The 20954-nt window shown below is 41.5% G+C and overlaps 1 protein-coding gene across 1 annotated transcript; it reads left to right on the top strand.

The window, feature by feature from the left end:
- The first annotated feature begins 12304 nt into the window (after nucleotides 1-12304).
- Nucleotides 12305-16087, top strand: mex3b (mex-3 RNA binding family member B). Its single transcript, XM_073465022.1, has 2 exons — nucleotides 12305-12808; nucleotides 14645-16087. The coding sequence occupies exons 1-2, from the start codon at nucleotides 12586-12588 to the stop codon at nucleotides 16048-16050; spliced, it is 1629 nt and encodes a 542-aa protein (XP_073321123.1). The 5' UTR covers nucleotides 12305-12585; the 3' UTR covers nucleotides 16051-16087.
- Nucleotides 16088-20954: the final 4867 nt, after the last annotated feature.

Here is a 20954-nt window from a genome sequence, read left to right as displayed (position 1 = left end):
CTTTTCTTTTAGCAGTGAAGTGATAAACTCCATGACAGAACATTATAAAATATGATATTGTATAAAATAACATTACATGGTAAAAAAAAAAGTAAAGTTGCAGTAGGCTACTTTTATAAATATGCACTATATACTGTATATAGTTGGTATTATTATTATTATTATTATTATTATTATTATTATTATTGTTATTGTTATTATTACTATTTTTCTGCATATTCTTGACTTTGAATGGGAGCAACTGTAACGCAGTATGGTAGACAGATGTCAGGATCTGGTTATTATAGACACAGATTCAATATTTAACCGTCATTTAACATCACAGTAGCAGCGTTACATACGTTGGCAGCTGTAAACACTCATAAAAACATTATGAAAGTACATCCGGTGGTTTGGTGCCTACCTTTATACTGAACATGTAAGGAGTAGTTAACGTTTATAATCATCAGCGAACGTTACAGACGTTGTTTTTGGTTCCTATCTGTTTCCTGAATATATTTGTACGTGTGTGAATGTGTAAATGAGAGACATTAGCTTATAGCACTTTGTAGAAGGAGCTTTCTTAAGTTCACTCCATTCACTTGTATTAGTTCACAGGGCAGATCTGCCTCCTCCAATATGGCGGCGACGTCGACATACGGTCCAGCGCTCAATGAGGCGTCTATGTATATATGTCTATGGACAGGACCCCACTGATCTCAGGAGGGACCCCAATGAGTGACAGTTGTCATCGCAGCTGCCTGAATGCCGTTTCGACACGCCGCGGTGGCGCTGTTGGACTCTGTTTTTTTTGTTTTTGTTTTTTTTTTCTTGGTTGTTTTATGGTAGGGCTAACACAATTCTTGATGGGGCTATAGCCTAACCAAGCCATACCCTGGCGCCGCCTATGGGGGTTGTACCACACTTCCAGTGAGGGGATGCAATCCTCAAGTTCCTTTAAGGTCCACATATGAGGCTTCGGCAACGGCAAATTAAGTGGGTAGCTTTAAAACTTCCCAGATAGCAAAATTTTCCAGACACCCTCATCAGGCCACAAGCAGCCCACAGCATGGCCAGATGGCAGCCAAGAGCGAACAAAATAACCAAAACTAGCCCAAGTCTGGGCCAGATCCAGCCCCGCACAGCTCTGGTTTATCTGTTTTGCTCTTGGCTGACACCATGCTATGGCCAGGAGTGGACCGCCCAGGTGCCATTCCATGTAGTATGTGGGCCATATGAACGTCTCTGGTGTGGGCCAGATCTGGGCCGCAACAATTTTGCTATCAGCTATTTTATGTACCCTTAGAACAGATACCAGAAAAACATACTGATGACTAATTACTACAAGCAGCCATTTGCTGTGTCTAAAATCACTCCCTCTCTCACTCAATCAATCACTTCCCAGTATCCAGTATAACAGACACACAAGAGTTAATTTTGTTGTGAGCAGGAAATTGAGATTTCATATGGTCACTAATCACCATAATTTTACGTCATTATTCATATTTTACGTCATCACTGACAGATGTACACACAACATATACACCAACGCAACTTTAATTATCACATTGTCAGCCTAAAACAGTGTATACCATGAACACCACTTTTCATTCTATCATTGGAATCTTTACGGAACTATATAGTACATTTATTTTACACTCAGAGTTTGGATAGAATTTACAGATAGTAATCTATACCATAGTATAATAATCTATACCATCAGACTACCAGTGGTACATCCTGGTGTTATGAGACAGGATGGGCTAGCTGTTTAGCATGCTAACATCCGATATCTCTGTAACACAATACATGCTGTAGATATCTTTGACATAATGTCAAAACTGTTATTACTTCACAATCTGTTGATCATTTTAGTAAATTGTTTAATAAAAAAATCTTACTCATTGCACCTTTAAGATAAGTAGCAGGCAATGCTCTTGTGTACATGTGCAGTCTGATCCAGCTGTTTCACTGGAAGTAGTTCAATAGAAAAACTGGCAGTATATAGATTGCAGTATATATCCAACATATCAATAGCAGATTCCATCCAAAAGCTCAGATTTTCAATCAGAGGCCAGTATCAGCAGCATACATATGCAAGACCATTCATCTGTCTCACTGCAGCAATAAAAATACTAATCCATCACTGACCAGGATATGAAAATGAAAAACTGAAAAATGACATATAGAAAACACACCTCAAAGGGCTAGTTGCCCAGAAAAACATTTATAAGTGTATGCCACTAAATTCTGCTGAGCAAGGAGAAGACGTGATGGAGTGTTCTTTTTCTGCTCCCCAACCCGTCACTGTTTATACACTGGCTTTGTATATTCATTTGGCAGAGGAACTGGCAAGGAAAGGGAAGGGGTTTCCCGCTGGGCTGCCTAGTGACCGGCAGGCAGTGTGTGTCGGGTGGGGGAGTGAGGTTGGGGTTGTCTGGTGGAAGGGAACTGATCAGGCTCTGCAAAAGTGGAAATTAGTGCTTCTCTCTGGAACATTTTGCTGCTGCTTTAGTGAAAAACCTCATATCTGCATCAATTTGTTTCCAACTTTCCAGGAGTTGAGAAAAACAGCTCTGTTCCTCTAGTCTTGCTTCTACTATATCCTTATACTTAAATGACAGAAAAGCTTGTTTGTCAGAGTCAAGTCTTTAATAAAGGTCCATGTGACCATTATAAAAATGATTCACATTATTAACTGACCTGCCACCTCTGTGATTATTGTAAGTTAATGCACTTCAATAAACACTTCACGTTAACGTTAAGGAAAGATTGCAGCATGACTAAACAGGGAAAGATCGCTTTGAGGAAAGATTGTGATAGAGAAAGATCACAATCATTATTTCAAAAGTAAATACTAGGCTATGGTTAGAAAATGGTTGCAATCATAGAAAAGGAAAAATACTACAATCATGCTTTTAAAATAGGAACAGATCAGAATAATGATAAAAAAATAACTGATGCAAAGGGAAAGTTCACATTCATGTTTGAAAATGAAATGACGTTCACACTGGACTAAAAACCCATCAACACCCACTAACATCTGACTTTTGATTAAATGTGAATTGGTACACTCGGCATTCAGTCCTGTGTCAAATGACTCTGCAGTAGGTGCGGTGTTTATTGGCTCAAGCTCTGATCAGCCGTGATGAAAATACAACACCTGGATGGACATGCTAACTTTCCCCCCTTGTCAGGCGTGATGCTATGACGCACGTTAAAGTTTATTTTGAGCAACTCAGATGTTGTCTCAATCCTTTGCTACTTCCATCATCAGCTCTGGAAAAACAATGTGTCTGATTCAGAATGTTGTTGATTAAGACTTTTTGGAAAATGTTTCTATGTCTTCTGGATTTAGTCAGATGAGGTATATGATCTACTGCTTTCTACTGCTCACTGTTTTGCAGCGCATTGATGACATCCAGTGTGACACACAGAAATTTTAAAAAGAAAGACAACCTCAGTGCATGGCAATGGAAAGGAGTCAATCAGCTATTTTAGCGGGTGTACCCGTGTTTAAAAACTCCACATATAAACATTAGTTTTGGTGTAAAAGTGGTATAAGCTAAAGGAGCACTATGTAGTTTTGTAGAAGAAATTCAAACTCAAAATTTTAATATTTACTATATTAATAAGGTAATAATACAAACTCAGAAATATTTATTTGTTTCATAAGTAAATTAACAAGCTGTTCTCAGAGGAAAATAAGGTTCCAGAATTCTGTTTGAAGCTAGAAAGGTGGCAGGGTCTGCCACATATAAACAAAGTATAACAGTATAAATTGTGTTGTCCTTTAAGGTCAGTTTGTTTACTCAGTTTATTTAGTCATGAAAACAAAGACAGTTTGTTTATTTAGTTTGTTTAGGCAGAAAAAAATCAGCCAATGAAGATCTTTCTCTGCTCATTAACATTTCTGTCCTAAAACTACAAAGTGCTCCTTTAAGGTCATGATCATGTTAAAAAGACCATTAACAATTGAGCCTGACCTACTGTCCCTTTCATACTGGACAGAAACCCACTCACTTCTGGCTCTTGTCTTCAGTAGGAATTGGTTCATTCAGCATGCATTCCCAGGTCATTGACTCTGCAGTAGTCCTGGTAGTTTATCAGTTCCAGCACCGATCGGCTTTGGTGGAAACCTGACATCTGGGTGGACACGTTAAGTTTTGCACCTTTTCCACGCAATGTTATGATGCACATTGAAGTTAAGGACGCAGGCATGAAAATTGTTAATCATGATGTTCAATGTGACACAACAGAAATAAATATAGAAAGGCAAACCTTTCTACTGTCAATGGGAAAGAAGTTGATCGCCTACTTTTAGCGGGTTAACCAGTGTTAAAAGTACTACATAAGTGTGGTAATTTTAATGTAAAAATTATATAAGACGCTTTGTGTTGTGTTGCAACATCATGCTACTTCCTCCCTTGCTCAGAGGGACGATGGTCATTGTTAGCACCAGGGCTCAAATCAGCTAAAATTTGCAATTGTGGGTTTTTGGCATGACTCGATGAGCTGATCAACTATTGAATATGAGAGGAGAAGGAGGCGGAGGGAGGCAAAGACAAAGAGCTGGGCTGTGGCTGGATGTGGCTGGCTGTTGAGGAAAAGGAGGAGGGGGGGGGTGGTGGGATGAAGGAGGAGGAGGAGGGTGAGCGGTGAGCTGTGGTGCATTGTGGGCCGGCGGCTCCAGCTGCCCCGCCGCTGTGCTGCTTGGCTCACCCAGCGTCTGGCAGGCAGCCAATCACAGCGCAGGGAAGCAGTGCCACTTCAGTTCAGTGTGTCAGAGCGAACAGGGGAGGGAGGGAGGGAGGAGACACAGAGATGTAAGGAAGATGAGAGGAGGGAGCAAGGAGAAAAAGGGGGGAGGCATCGAAGAAGCAGATGGGGAAGAGAGGGGAGAGAGGAGGGGATGGAAATGGGAGGAGGCAGAAGTAAGGGAGGGAGAGGCAGACAGTGCTTCATCCATACCTGCAGATACCAGCGTATAGCCTGCACCCCTCTCACACATCAAAGCAGACCACCCCTCTGAGTGTATGTGGAATAAAAATCTTCATTTCAGCACAAACACACACACACACAAAGAAAATACAGGATGAGCTCCTGTCCAACTTTATCTTTACCTCTCCAGCAGTCAAAAAGAAGAGAGGAAATGATTTGTTGAAACTTCCTGTTTTCCCTTCCTTCTTCATGTATTTGTTGAACACACATGCACCAATTATGTTTTTGATTAAATACAGTTTCATCCTTCTGAAGACATCCTCAGTGAACTCGTTTGTCTTTTCGACTCAACCATTTCGAGGGTTTTGTTTGTTTTGTTTTTTGCAGTGTTTGGATTAGTGGTTGGAAAATGAATGCTTACACACCAAACGGTTCCCCTGATTAAGCAAAGAACCTTTCACTTCGCTGACTGCATCCAGTGTCAGGGAAGAAGCTTTTGAGTAAAAATGCACCACAACCAAATCCAATGTGTCCCATTTTCCTTTGTCTAACCTTGAGTCTGGATCATGTTACAGTCTGTGGCTTACACACACACACACACACACACACACACACACACACACACACACACACACACACACACACACACACTCTCTCTCTCTCTTTCTCTTCTCTTTCTCAGTTCAGTTTTCTCCTGCTAACCTGCTAACAAATAGCTCACTTTTTGAAGAAGAAGAAATGCCTGCAACAGGAAGAGAAATACACCTTATTTCTCTCTCTCTCTCTCTCTCTCTCTCTCTCTCTCTCTCTCTCTCTCTGTGTGTGTGTGTGTGTGTGTTTGTGTGTGTGTGCTTGCACACTGTATGTGTGGGCTACATGCCAGCCGGTCCCTAAACCATGAGTGCACTGCATCCTTCCGTCTGCTGCCTGCTGTTCCTCCTCTCTGTCTGCTACACCTCTGATAGAACAGAGGTCTCTTTTTTTTTTCTTCACTTCAGAGCTTCAGGAGATGAAGTTTGTAACACAAAGAAACCTTCGTCAGCTTGGTTTATGTGGGTTTATGCAGCGTATTTACTGTCCTGTGGTAGAGTTGTGGCTTTTCTACACTGAAAAAAAATACAAGGAAAGTATTATTTTTTATTGTTATGTATTGATAGCCTCAAAACTATATTAAAAAATGCAGATGTATGGAACCTTTAAAGGAGCAGTTTCATAGTCCACAAAACATTTACTGGAACTTTACAGGATTGCAACACTCTCCTAAACAACTAAAGTAGCGGCAGGGGACCAGAGATCCAGAAAAGAATCGATCACCCTGTTAAGTTGATATTTGTTAGCAAACTATTACCTTTTAGCTCTGTTTTGGTCTCCACCAACTCTTGAGGCAAATATCTGTCACATTAGCTGCTAAATGCTCCAGATACAGCAAACAATTAATAGAGAGCTGAAGTCACGCCCCTTTCCAGTCCACCGACTTTATTCTGGAAAAAATCTAAACAGTAGTCAATGGAGACAGAGACAAATACATTTTTGATCCAGTTTGAATTGTGCCATGAATCACACATGTGGTGTTTGTGAATTAAAAAGATAATTTTCCAAATCAACTAAGTCATAATTGAAGTAAAATCTCATGTATTTTTTTGTTAAAGGACTCAGTGAACTACATCGTCTCACTCAACACACGTCACCAACACCAACATGGCTGCCGCCTCGGCACAGAAAAGGTAGTAAAAAAGATGAAAATCAATAAATCTGCTCATACTGACAACTGCAGTTTTGTGAAAGGAGATTTGGTCAGTTCTGTGAGCTGCTAACATACAGGAGCAGCTCTACAATGTTTAAGTTACAAGACAACGTCACTAACGACACTGTTGATTGTGTCGTGTTTATAATGACGTATTTTCACGGTCTGATATTTTTAAAATTGACAAGCATCATGTGTGATTCATGACACAATTCAAACAGGATCAATAAATTACTTATCTCTCTTCATTCAGGACCAGACAAAGTTTTTCAGAAAGAAGGTCCCATGGGGGAACTGGAAGGGGCGTGACTTCGGCTCTCTATTACATGAGATTACTGACCACAGAACAAATACAATGAGCTGAAAGAGGCTATAAAGCTCAACTATTTGATCGATTAACAGGAAAATATTAATAAGAACAGCTTTAAGTCACTGCAGGAGAAACTGACTGTGAAGGAGTGTATTAACAGTGCTGTGGAGTAACTTTTGTTTGAATGCAGTAATTGAAGCAGGCACTGTTACCTACATAGTACTGTGATCTGCATTACCTGTAGATGCTGAAGGAGGCCTGTGTAGCATGTGTGTATGTACAGTGTGTATTTGAGGTCAGAGTGTGACAGCAGTGTGCAGACAGGCTACTCTGTATCCTGTGACCTGCTGTTTACTGTGACCCAGTGTCTGTGTCTGCAGCCCTGCAGCTACAGCACAGTGACTGGCAGAGCAATCGCTAAGCCCTGTCTGTCTCCGCTGCTCTCTGGGTTAGAGCAGGCTAAGCTTTTCTTCCTCTCATTAAAAGGCATACGGGTAATCGCCTCTAAGCAGCTGGCTAACGCCTGATACCAAACAACAAATATCAGCAGTGATGCTGCAATGAGCGTCCATCTGGGCTTAAGAAAGAGCAGTGGGACACACTGTTTTGGCCTGTGGCTCTTAATTCAATTGCAGTAGCACTTTATTTGAGCAGGCCCTCAAAGCTTAGGGAGAACTCTCCAACAGAACTGTGAACACAAACAGTAGACAAATGGATGTTGATAAACTCAGATGTAAGAAGTCTTGCTCTTGGTTTATTTCTCTACAAGGAATCAGTCCTGCAGAGCTCTAGATGTTCCTGCACTGGTGTGATTTCTGGAATATTGTCTTCATATCAGGGTCACGTGCAGCCAACAGCAATACAGGGATTTAATTCAAACAAACTGGAAGTAGCTTAGCTTAGCTCGATATCATAGCTACTTTCATTATCATCTGATTATGGATATCGAATGTGATGCTGACGGTAAATGATATTATTAAGAGATTTAATAAAATAACACACTAGTAAAAGAAACAATTGATAAATCTTAAATCCTTTTGCTGGCTTTGTGAAATAATTCAAATAGACGTTATTTAAATGATTATATCTTATGTCTGACTGACCTTGGTTAATTCCAGATATTATCACTTATATTACGATATGGGTTAGTACGTTGTGGAGGCTAGTCAACTCCCAATTTATAACCTAGGGCAAGCCTCTGCTCTGACAACAAATGAACTTTAATAGTCTTCCGTAGGTTCCAGGGGGGTTTGCCAGCGAAATTGGAGGTAGTTTGAATTAAACTGTTAAAACAAATAGCTTTTTTAACTGCTCTTTTCAAAGTCAGGAATACACTTTGAAACACAACCTCTAGGCCAAAAACAGACAAAAAAATGTTTGAAGTTGAATGGAAACTGAACATCTACATATCTGTGACAACTTAGTGACTTGATGTGACGATGTAGATCAAGTAATATGATAGAAAGTGAAATAACAGCTATGGACCTTGAGATGAGATTATTTTGTCAACTGTGTTTAATTTCACCTTCTGCACAATAGCATGTGCGGAAGAATACTGTGGTTATAACGTAAATGTTCATGTAGAAAGACTGTATATCTCTATTATCTACTGAATCAATGGTCACAGGATAAATCTAAGGGGGGCCAAAAATGACTGGGAAAGAAAAACACACCGTTACAAGAAAATGTGTTTATTATCTAGAACACTTTCCTCAACTCTTTGCCTTTTTTGTAGATTAATGGATATTTTTACTTCTTTGGTCGAATGGGTCATTTCAGGTAGACAAATGAAACAATGCAATGTATTTTGATAACGGGTTAAAGGGTATTGCTTCATTGTAGGAGTTATAAGCCAAAAGCAACCCATGAAAACAATTGACCATTTTTTCCATTTAAAAAAACATCCAACTACTTAATGCATCAGTGTTATTTCAAATTTTTGACACATACAAAAGGGTTTCCAGATTCAAATCAGGAAATCTGACAAACTCTCAACACTTTTCTTTACTTGATTAACTTTGATTGGTACTCATTGAGGTTTCTCCACACTGCTGAATTTTATTTCACAGCATTGTGGAGAAGGCTTGGAAACCACGTGTAGATCCTCATCATGAGAAATTAAAATTGGATTGATCAGGTAGTATGTTATGTCAACAAATTTCGTGAGACCTCTTTTGGAATTATACAAATAAAACTTTAGACATAGAATAGATAATCAAACATTCTGCATGCCAAAATCTTATCAAATATGTGTTGAGTGTTTGGTCGTGTTGTCCAGGATTTAAGAAGGTATGGGAAACACTAGAACTGAATAGGTTCTGGATTGCTATGAATGGGGAGGGGGTGGTAATGGGGAGCCAATGTGTCAAATATTAACAAGAGGGTCCCATCCCATCACCTCTTCTAATTCCTGAGTGGTTCCTCATTTGCATTGGTATTGTGCTCCAGGAGTGAGGTGACAAAGCAAAGTGCTTCTGGTCTCAACGGTTCTGAATGGGCTTGAAATCCCCTTTGTGCCGGCCCCCGCCCCCCTCCACCTCCACCATCCTCCTGCCTCTCTAGCTCTGTGGCCAGCCACAAAGGCCAGCAAGCCATCACCCTGCAATTTTCTTAACATATAGGCTTCATAATACCACACTACACTGAGAACAGAGGCAGATCAAGAGAAATTCTTTTCAAGATTTTTCTTGTTTGTTGTCTTTTGTTGTTTTTGTTTTTTGCACATTTTTTAAACCTTTATCTAATCTTTGTTTCGTATTGTAATGGTAAAATTAATGTTTCGAAATAACTATCAAAAAACTTAAATGACGCCAAAGCAACATATAACTGTACTGAAAAGACTGTATCTCCTTGATGTGGTTTATTTAGCTCAAGTTTATAAAGCACATATCTCTTTCTATCATATTATAAGATATCATTTCATTGTTTTGTCCTTTTCTGTGTGTTGAATGGTGTTTTATTCAAATGTGACAAATTAATGATAAAATATAATTTAAGATGAGCTTGTATAATCTAATGCTCTTTGTGTACTGACTTTTTTAGTCTAAAGTATGTGGTCATTGTGGGCCACATACTGTGATGACACATGCGGACATAATACTGTCCATACGATATCAGGTATGACTCCATTCTTTACACAGGGCTGAGCAACTTACTGTCAGTCACAGAAGGAAAGAGAAACTAGTTTCCCCTCTGAAGATGAATAAAGTTATGTAATCTAATTCTAATTCTAATTCTATCTTAGAGGGGAGGGGTTCAAGGCGCACTCACAAATTCTCTTCTCCCGTTTGATGTTGTCATTCATAATGACAAACATCCTGTTTCTTTAAATTAAACCACAGATATGTTGAACTTATTCTGAGACCTTGTATGAACAAACTGCAATAAAACTTCAGTAACACAATTCCTAATAGATGCATTTAGAGTTTGGGACTGGCGGTGCTGTGTAATCACAGGTATAGAGCAAATTGATATATGATGTTTCTCTGCAGCCCCAAGCTGAAGTATCATGTCAGTTACTGTAGTGGACAAAATGTTATGTTTTATTGTTGCCTGTAAATAGTAAACAACAACAAAAACCTCTTCCTTATTGGAAGGTGATATCAACTTCCTGTTTGGTAAAGAATGAGGAGGTATAATAAACTTAAACATATAACAACATAAAACAGAATATGTTTGAACATGCTGTACTCCAGCACCACAACACTCTCAGACAGAGAGATTGTATCCTGGAGGATTGTCTGTCCCATAAATAGCCAGGTTCACTATATAATTTTGTGGGAATTTTTTGGGGATTTGCTTAACTATACATTTTTGGAGAGGTTATTATATGAGTCAGAAAATAAAAATGACCGCCGTTAAACTTTAATTTGTAATATCTCACATGTCAGTACAGGCTAAGTCCTTAGCTCTGCAGGAGCACCTCCCAGAAGAGCAGTCAGATTTACACTTGCATTGGACCAACTCAAGGATGGCCTTTGGGGCTGGGAGGACCTCTGTGGTCACTGGTGTGAGCATGCCATCTGAGTGTTTGAAGTATCCGTTTTGCAGAGGATCCAGCTGTGGATCCTGCAGAGCAATGGCTGCCTGTGCCCATACTCTTGTTTGGACATGGACTCTCAAGATGTACTGCTTTAGAGCTCCAAGTGTTGGACGGAGCTTGTCACGTTCTGCCCTATGTTTGCAGAAGAGATGCCATCGCAGTTGAGGGATTGCCTTGATGTTGATCCCCTTGGTTGAGTAAGCTGCAAATATATAAAGAATTCCAGGGCTGACAGCATTCCTTCTGTCACACCTGCTTCATCCAAAAGCATCTGCAGAGCATTGACAATATCTTCATCTGCTTTGAGGTAGACCTGCAGCCAGGTTGCCTTGCCTATGCGGGAGAACCTTCCTGTGTCGTCGGCCCCAGTGAATGCATGGAAGGCTGGTAAAGCCTTTGCTCTTTCTTTACCTAGAGCTCGCCACAGTGGTTCAATCTGCACAACACCAGAGGCCATACATTTTAAAAAAAATTTTTAGTGAGTGATATAAAAATTTTTAACTTTTCATTACAAAGATATTGCAAGAAAACAACCACACTTTTTTACCTACTCATGCATCGAAGGGTTAATATGGTAAAGTGTAACTAGCACCATTGGATTCATTCCTTGACCCTTACAGTGTGGGTTTAGCAGTAAAAAACAACATTCCAGCTCATTCAGAAGTCGAGATATTACAATTTTAAATTTTATGGCGGCCATTTTTTAATTTTCAATATGGCCGCCATATAGACATCTGAGCAAATGTAAACATTGATTTTCTGACACCTTATACAGTAATCTTTCCAAAAATGTGTAGTTTAGCAAATCCCCCCCAAAATCCCACAAAGATTAAAATCTAAATATAATGAGCCTGACTAAAATATGCCTGTTGATTTATTGAGGTCATATAGCTGCTCATATCCACGGCTCAGACTTCTAACTATATTTGCCAGTACAGTGTGTATGTTGATGCCACTATCTGAATGGAGAGCAAACAGATACAGACAGCGAGCGAGAGACAAAGACAGACTGACAACAAAGACGTGGGCGTATCTTTACGTAAAGCCCCGCCCCATCGTCGCCCGTGCAGCCAATAGGCTAGCGGATATGCAAATGACCTCGCAGCACCGCATCGTCCCTGCCCTGGTGGTGACGTCACCCGCACATCTCCCTGTCTGGCTCGGGCAGGACTCAGACAGAAGCAACAGAGGACCTAAGGGAAGCCAGCCGGGAGGGGCCCTTTGTCAGGAAGGAATATTATTACTGTCCCCACCGCCGGCTCTGGAATAAACACGCTTTTTCTTCGCCGTCTCTCCGTGCAACAGCACAGCTCGGCTCGGCTCGGCTCGGACCGGGACATCCACATTTTATCGGGAAAACAGAGGGGGTGGATGTTTTTTTTGCAGCTCCTTGCGCTGTTTTTCTTCCCCCCTCAGCCGCACTGATTTATTTGCACTGACCAGTTGTCTTTGAGAACCGGGTCCGGTGCCTCTCCCCTCCTCCTCCCCTCTCCTCTCTTTCTCCCCACATCACTCCTTCTTTACCCTCCTTCCTTTTGCCTTTTATCCGATTCCCGCACCGCCGCAAAGATGCCCAGCTCGCTCTTCGCAGACAGCAGCGTCCAGGGGGACGCACTGGACGACCAGAGAGCCCTGCAGATCGCCCTGGATCAGCTCTCCATGCTCGGCTTGGACAACGACGAGAACTCCCTGTACGACAACAACCAGGAGCCCCGGAAAAAGAGCGTCAACATGACCGAATGCGTCCCGGTTCCCAGCTCCGAGCATGTGGCTGAGATTGTGGGCAGACAGGGTGTGTGTTTCATTGTTTCTTACACATCTTAGCTTTGTGTTGATTGTATATAGACGGCTCATGTGCAGCTGAGCAGAACAGGGATGGACATGCAGCCAAACACTTCAGGTATGAGCTCGTCCCTAACTATTCTGTGCGGAAGGAACAGAGAGCCGGTACACACTCAAATACTGCATGTATTGTCCGAACACAGGCGCTTAAACTACTCTGAAATATCTGATATCTTAATCTTTAGGCTAAATATGTCTAAAACATAGAGACGCCCAAAGTGACTTCTGCATCTGCAAAGTAATGTACAGTAAAGACGAACTTAGTTTCTGTCTCGCCAGTTAGTCACACATTGTTCCTCCTCTATAAATGTACAGTGGTGGGCGGCAGCGAGCGGCACAAACCAATTCAAGAAGTTGACATTTGAGGGAAATAAGTGCCTTGTGGGATGATTCTGTCTAGGCCAAATTGAAGAGTACATTTAACAAAATCTGATAAGGTACAAAGTCATGTTATATCGCGTGTATAACTCTCTTGGCAAGTAAAGGAACATCCAAACCTTATAATTTTAGATGGGGTTTAGTTTTGAGGAAGGAGAATGACACGTACCGTGGCTAAGCGAATTCCCTGACTTTCATTCACATTACAGTACACTTCCAAACAGTTTGGCTGAAGTACAGCAGTGACTGCTGACATAACAGGTATTGAATCATGATGTGGTACATTAGTAGGTCACCGGACTGTAAGCGCCCAGTAACCGCAGATGGGTGTCTTTTTTTTGTTCACAAACAGCCGGCAAATCGATTATGATTATGATGATGAGCAGTACAGGATCAAATTAGGACAACGGTCACATCTTACTGTGACACAGGCAGCAGACGCCCATAGCTGCACAGACCCTGCTAACACAGCCCTCCAGCTGTAGGGCTGCAGGGCGGTACTGGTGCCTGGTTACATATGCGGAATCTTTTCCCCTCCCTGCAATACTGCTGCTGCTGCTGTTGTTCCCAGAAAAACAAGTAACTGTAAGGATCCACTAAATCCCAGCCTCCACTTTAAAGCAACAGTAGGACATTTATGAAGTATTTACATCAGAAACCCCCTCCTCCACCCATCCCTCTTTGTCCGGTTAAAAATGTGGAATTAAATAATGTGGATTAACCATGACCTCTTTATTATTTTAAAGCAGTGAACCTTATGAAATAGACCCTATCCCCATTTAACCTGCATCAGTGTGAACTCACTGTGAATTAATGTTAAAGATGAAATTGGTTGTGTAGACTGACTTTGGGTGGGTTTACCCTCCTCTGATTACATCATCCTGTCCCACTCAGCTGGTTTTGCTCTGCTAATTATGTCATTCTTCTGAGGCTGGTTCCTCCATTGCTCCCATTTTGATCATAAAGTGGTCTGTGTATCTGCTAAAGGGTGCTGGAATGCAGCTTAAAGCACCAGTGCCAAGTTATATGAAGTGATTAAATAGCTTCTCACCTCTTTCCGTCATGCAGTTAGTGTAAAATAAGAACTAAGATTGTAACAGCAGCTGATTCAGTTGTCAGCTAATGAAGCAGGTAATGAAACAAGGATCATTATGGGTTCAGTAGTGAGTTTTCTTTTGTGAGTTATTTCTGTCCTGCTGTATGTTGATGGTGGGGCAGCATGTGGTTTGAATTTGTTCTTCTCCAAAAGGGTGGTTTCACCCGTTTTCTGAGGCCTGTTGAGACACAATAATAAACATCCAGCAGCTGCTTTGAATAGTCCATAAGTAATAGTTTAACACATGACATAGTTGGAGCCGTTGTTATAGCGGAACCTGCCCTCACTTTCGCCTTTACTTCCATGTCCCAGGTTGCAAGATCAAAGCGCTGCGAGCAAAGACCAACACCTACATCAAGACCCCAGTTCGTGGTGAGGAGCCTGTTTTTGTGGTAACAGGCAGGAGGGAGGATGTGGCGATGGCCAGGAGGGAGATCATCTCTGCTGCTGAGCACTTCTCCATGATTCGCGCCTCCAGGAACAAAAACACCAGCCTGAACGGGAGCGGCACACCAGTCCCTGGACCACCTAACCTGCCTGGACAGACCACCATCCAGGTGCGGGTGCCTTACCGCGTGGTGGGGCTGGTTGTAGGCCCCAAGGGTGCCACCATCAAGCGCATCCAGCAACAGACCCACACCTACATCGTGACACCCAGCCGGGACAAAGAGCCGGTGTTCGAGGTGACAGGTATGCCGGAGAATGTGGACAGAGCGCGTGAAGAGATCGAAGCTCACATCGCCATGAGGACGGGGGGCCTCATTGAACTCCAGGATGAAAATGACTTCCACGCAAATGGGACTGATGTGGGTTTTGATCTGCATGGGCACGCCACCCTGTGGTCCAAGCCCAGTGCTGGCATGACTCCTACATCAGTGCGTAAACCCTTCTCCAACTACCGCAATGACTCGTCATCCTCCCTGGGCAGCGCCTCCACAGACTCCTACTTTGGCAACAACAGCTCACACATGGCCGACTATAGCCCTCCCAGCCCCGCACTGAGTTACACCACCACCAACAACAACGGCAACAACAATAACAACAACATCAATGTTAACACCAACGGCAACGGGTTTGTTTACGGGAGTGAGGTGATTTCTCCTGACTGCACTGATCTGACTTATGACTCCTCGCCGGGGTTTGACCCCACGCCAGCCCCACCGGGCCTCGTGTGGTCCCAGTATGACGGTCGCATGACCCCCTCCTCCACTAGAGGCAGCTCCCCCACCTCCACCTCAGCCATGTTCTCCACCAACACCCCCACTAATGCCAATGGGATAGTGGTGAGTCAGAGAAGGGTTAATGGTTGTACACCACAGCCTAGACTGTCGCCTCCCCTCCACAGCCACACCGGAGGCCCCTCTGAGCACCCGCTAGCCAGGAGGGTGCGTAGTGACCCAGGTGGAGGCCCACTCAGTTTCCCTGGTTACTCCAGCACTATTGCCTCCCTGCCGGGCCCTCACTTGCCTGGGGTTCCATGCGACTCCTCCGCCTCATCTTCCTCCTCCTCTTCCTCCTCCTCAACCTCATCGGGCACCAGCCGAAAAGGAAGCCGCGACTGTTCCGTGTGCTTTGAGAGCGAGGTCATTGCTGCCCTGGTCCCTTGTGGGCACAACCTCTTCTGTATGGAATGTGCCAATCGCATCTGTGAGAGGAGCGAGCCCAAATGTCCTGTCTGCCACACCGGCGTCACTCAGGCTATACGTATATTTTCATAAGAAATGTTACTCTTTGACTGTCTCGTCAGCGAGACTGGCTACAATAGCAACATCAGACTCTTCATACTGCTTTAATGGGATCACCCAATCATCAGTTTGGAAAGTGTACATAGATATACATATGTATGTAAGAGGCTGCAGTATCCAGAAGAAGGGACAGACACCCTCTTTGGGCTCTGTCGTAGTTGTTTATATATACTGTAGCTTTGGGAAATATTTTCAACATCTAAGTGCATGTTTTAAATATTACAGCATAGTAATCAATAGTTCTAGTAAATTGTACCCTATATTTATGAAGTGAAGAGGCACAGTGGGGTCAGGGCGGAGGTACGTGGGTCAAACTGTAGACTGTTAGCGGGCTGAGCCTTCCAGTTTTGCCGATCGAATGTAGTATGAGGGGAGGCCATGGCTGGGAAACATGGAGGGCTTCCAGCCAAACAGGACTATTGACTTACAAAGATACTGCAGCGCGAGGTCAGAAACCACGTGAGGGAGAGCAACAACATATCCTACATATATATGTATAGAATCAATTTCCACAAGTTGAAAGTTTTAAATGACATTAATACAGATTGAAGTATTTTATTCTTTTTTGACTTGAAAGATTATATTTCGTATTGCAAAGATGTTTACAGATATTTTAATTTAAGTTCAGTGAACTTTTTGTAGCTGGGTTGAAATATTGTTTATTTTTAGTATGGCCTTATGGCATTGATCACTGTATTATTTTAATATCACATGACTGTGGGAGGAAATCCAAGTCCACAAAATGTGTATTGCGTTTGACAGTATTCTGTTGGGATGGAGTTTTTATAGGTTCAGCAAAAAATGTCTTTTAAATCTGCTTCACCCAGCATATTTTTTATTCAGTAATATAAAGCATATTTTATTCTATATTATTATGAAACATTGAAATGTACAAAACTTAGTAAGTTGAACACAAAGAAACCGTTTATGCTTTCTAAAATTTGTATGAATTAGATTCCAGTGGGAATTACAGGCTTCTGTTGCACCACTATAGTTTTAGTATTTCTATTTTAATACATTTGTTTACCACTTGTTTATGTATATGTAGGTGAAGTTACTTGAGCGTAAATGTACTTTATTGAGCAAAGTTTAAGAACAAAGTATATTTTATTTTATGATAAAGGGCCTTTAACCTCATGGTCAAATACTAATATTATATTTGCTGAGACAAGATTTGAAAATGTATCAAGAGTTTTATTTTTCTGACATTTAAAAGTTATACATGATAAAAAGTAAAACTTAAGTAATGGTGCTACTTCATGTTTTTCTAAGTATTTCTATATAAGTCCAATAAAAATGGTACATTCAGGAGGTGTCTGCTTCTCGTGTTCTTCTTGACCTGGTGTGTTCTGCTGGAGCAGACAGAGGTGAGCAGGGAGGCTGTGAGGACTGTTAAAGTAGTTGTCTGAACATTTGACCCCTCTCTGCTTCCTAATGGAAGCTCAGAGGCGGCAGGATTATTACAGTGGCCTAATTATTGAGTGTAGGCTGTGGCGGTCAGACAGAGGGGGACTTGGCCTGCCTTATCACTAATTAGAAGCGCTGTGTGAACCTATTCTTATACGGTCTGGTACAAACACCATAATCTGGTTCTTCTGGGTAGTGATGGACCAATGAAACCATTCATCAAGATACTGAGAATTTAGAAATAATGTGGCGTTTCATTACCATGATGTCATTCACTGTTGGTTTGTAATGATGGCTGGTTCACACATTGTGTCAGAAATGATTGAAAACGATGATGTAAAGCTAGCAATTAGTAAATTTATAGATTAGTTGATCAGCAGAAAATGTATACATTTCAATTTAGATAATCAATTAAATGTTTAAGTAATCTATATAAAGATGACATTAGACAAAAAAGCTGGTAAAAATAACCAACATGCTCTAGTCCCAGCTCCTCAAATGTTCCTCTGTCCTATCACTAAAGAGCTTGCAGAGCTTGTGATGATTTTTCAGTCACTTCATGTTTGAGACTAAAGGATGAGTTGATCAATGAAAGAAAAAGTGCAGTAGGTTCTTTGGCAATGAAAATAATTGTAAGTTGTGGCCCACTCAAAGTGGGCAGCAAGTGTTTCATCAGATTCCTAGTCTTGCTTATTCTGATCAGATTTACTTATTTAAAAACTTATTTAGTCTATTTTTGACTGTATTTAATTGAGGTTGTTTGTTGTTTGCAACATTTAACTGCATTTGAGACACTTGTCTTACTTTGTTAAGCTTAAATAAAGCTTTAAGAAAATTGCTTTTCAGTAGAAATATAATTTTGGCAAGGCTGGATTATAAAGCAGGTAAAGGCCGCAGGTTTTCTTATTGCAATGTCTTTGTGGTAATTTGATTATTTACACATTGGTTTGGTAATATGCTCACCTAAAGCATAATTAAAGACTAAAATGGTAGAGTGTCACAATATCAGATTATGAAAAATGTCCACCACAGTTTTATACAGCCCAATGCTTTTTTTTTTGTCCAAATAACAGTCTAAGACCTTAAAAGGCAGCAAATCTTCACAGTTTTGAAGGTTTAGCATTTTTATCTTAAATATGTCTGTCAAAATGTATTATTTAGATTATTTTTCTGTCAATGGGCTAACCAATTCATGGACAAACTGTGTCATTTGTAGTTATACATTGCTGAGACATAGCAAACCTGTGGCAGGTATTCCACAGTAGAAATAACTCACGCAACAGCACTGAACATTGACAGTATCAGGCCTATAAGAGTAACAATGGATCACTGACTCACCTTGACACAAGTTAAAGAGGGGAATTTTTAAAATTGTTCTTGAATGAAAGAAAGCGGACCTAACCCGGCAGTCAGCTGACAGCGACCTGGCCTTGTGGCTGGGATGTTTTTGTGTCCTATGATGGTGTAATGTAGACGAGGCCTAAAGCAAAGCAGTGAACACTTGGAACTGCAGTCTAATGGAACTGAACAAGACTGAAAATAGGGTCCACGTTGGCCTTCAAAATCCATATTGATTGACCCTTTAATACTACATTGTCCCAGCACTGACACCTGCAGGTAAAAGGTATGCCTAAAGGTATCTGAAAACCAAATCCTTCAAAACCTCCATATGGGTCTCACACACACTGATTTAATTATAACTACAATCTGCTGCATGTGTAAGAAACTCACAGTGTTTGTATGTGTCAGTATGAAAACTAGCATCACTTAGAACTGTCTCATGACAGAACAGTTCCTGCTCTTTGCTTGTTCCTCCCCTCCCCCATCTCCTTCACTATGCTGAAGTGCAGCCTCATGTCATGTGGTCCTGTTGGAAACACTGACGTTTAAACACATGCTTTGCTGCAAGGTAGTAAATGTGGAGAGCGCCGGCTCTAATGATAAGTTTAAAATGGAAACATCCAACACAGGCCCGCAGAAACTAGCCCTATAAACCATATTATTAGGAAGCAATCTTACCGCTGCGGAAAAGAGCTGACAAGTGTTTTTAGTCAAATGCACAACACATGGAGTTCACATAAGGTTTCCCGAGGTCAAAAGAAAAAAGATTCACTCAAAGAAGGCCTGTGCTTCTCGTGACCAAGAGAGGAAATGCATATTAAATCCATACAGACCTGACTCACATTGCTGTTTTTATGTAGATTTGGAGTATTATTAGATCAGGTAACTGCTGTGGGGAGAATTAACTGCATCCAACCTGAATCTAATGTAAAATAATAATAATTAAAAAAAAACTTAGTAGAAGATCTTCATCTTTTTTCCCACCCTTGCTAATGAGTCATTAAAACCTTTATGCTCAGCATAAATCACACGTCAGCAGAACAGCGAGCCAACATTCCACAAACTAATACCGCTTTTCCACCAAAATTAGTGGGTTCACACAGGTTTTTTAAACGTGGATGAACCTGCTAAAAATCACCTATTGATCCCATTCCCTCTTCCTGCAGGCAAGGCAGCCCGTTTGTGATTTTTATCTTAAGCGTTATGTCATTTGTCTCTGACGGCATGTTTCACGTCACGAATGTGCCGGAAATATTGCAACAGGAGAGAAAACAACAACAGACTCATTGTGAAAGAAGCGTCTGCAAAACGGTGGATAAATTATTTTGGGGGTCACAACCCCCGAGACATGACTCGTTTCACTGTCATAATTTGAGCCATTCGTCCCAATAACATTCAGACAGTCTAGAAGAGTCGCACGATTCAATTACTTTCTCCCCATTCAAGTTAGCCAGGTGCGATCCAGGTATGTTCACTGCCGGGAGGTGGAGCTTTGTTGGCTTCAAAACACCACTGAGCAGCTTTCATAGAAATGAACGGGGCTCCACCTCCATCACAGTGTCCAGTAATAAAATGTCCTTAGTAGACCGCATCCCAAATTCCTTCTTTATTTACGTGCCACCACCAGATGTTGATACACGTCATCATTTCACGCGGTGGAATTTAGCGTGTTAACCCGGGTCTCACGTTTAGATCAAAGCAGAGCTGAGCCAAGCCGAGCTGATAAAAACCCGGGTCTACTGCAGGGTCAACTGACCCGGGTGTAAATGCAGAGTATACACATTCCAATTGCACACAAAAGCCTGATCTTAGCGGGTTTCAGTGGGATTTTTGACCAGTGGGAAAGGGGTATGACATAGATTTGTTTCACGCTCTATCATTGCACAGAGGTGTTCTCTCTTCTATCTTTTTGAAGAGCTGAAACATGATGCAGGTGTATTGTTCTTATATTTTAAATTGTAAAATAGCAGTAGCTCAATATGTAGAGGTGTTCCACACCAAGCTAATTTATTTATTGTTGTTCAAAAGGAGTGTTTTACCCAAAACCCCTTAACTAGCAACATACATAGCAATGCTTCCTCTGGTCAAAATAATTATTACATGTTGCATTGTATGCTAGAATGCAGACA

The sequence above is a fragment of the Pagrus major genome, chromosome 4, assembly GCF_040436345.1.
Source record: "Pagrus major chromosome 4, Pma_NU_1.0".
Taxonomy (NCBI): domain Eukaryota; kingdom Metazoa; phylum Chordata; class Actinopteri; order Spariformes; family Sparidae; genus Pagrus; species Pagrus major.
The sequence above is the reverse complement of the archived record's forward strand: the minus strand, read 5'-3'. Positions and strand labels throughout refer to the sequence as shown.

Bases quoted from the DNA above. Each gene is read 5' to 3' on its own strand.
- mex3b (XM_073465022.1), top strand. From the start codon at position 12,586: ATGCCCAGCTCGCTCTTCGCAGACAGCAGCGTCCAGGGGGACGCACTG. The intron at 12,809-14,644 runs GTGTGTGTTTCA...TCCATGTCCCAG, and splicing joins TGAGATTGTGGGCAGACAGG to GTTGCAAGATCAAAGCGCTG.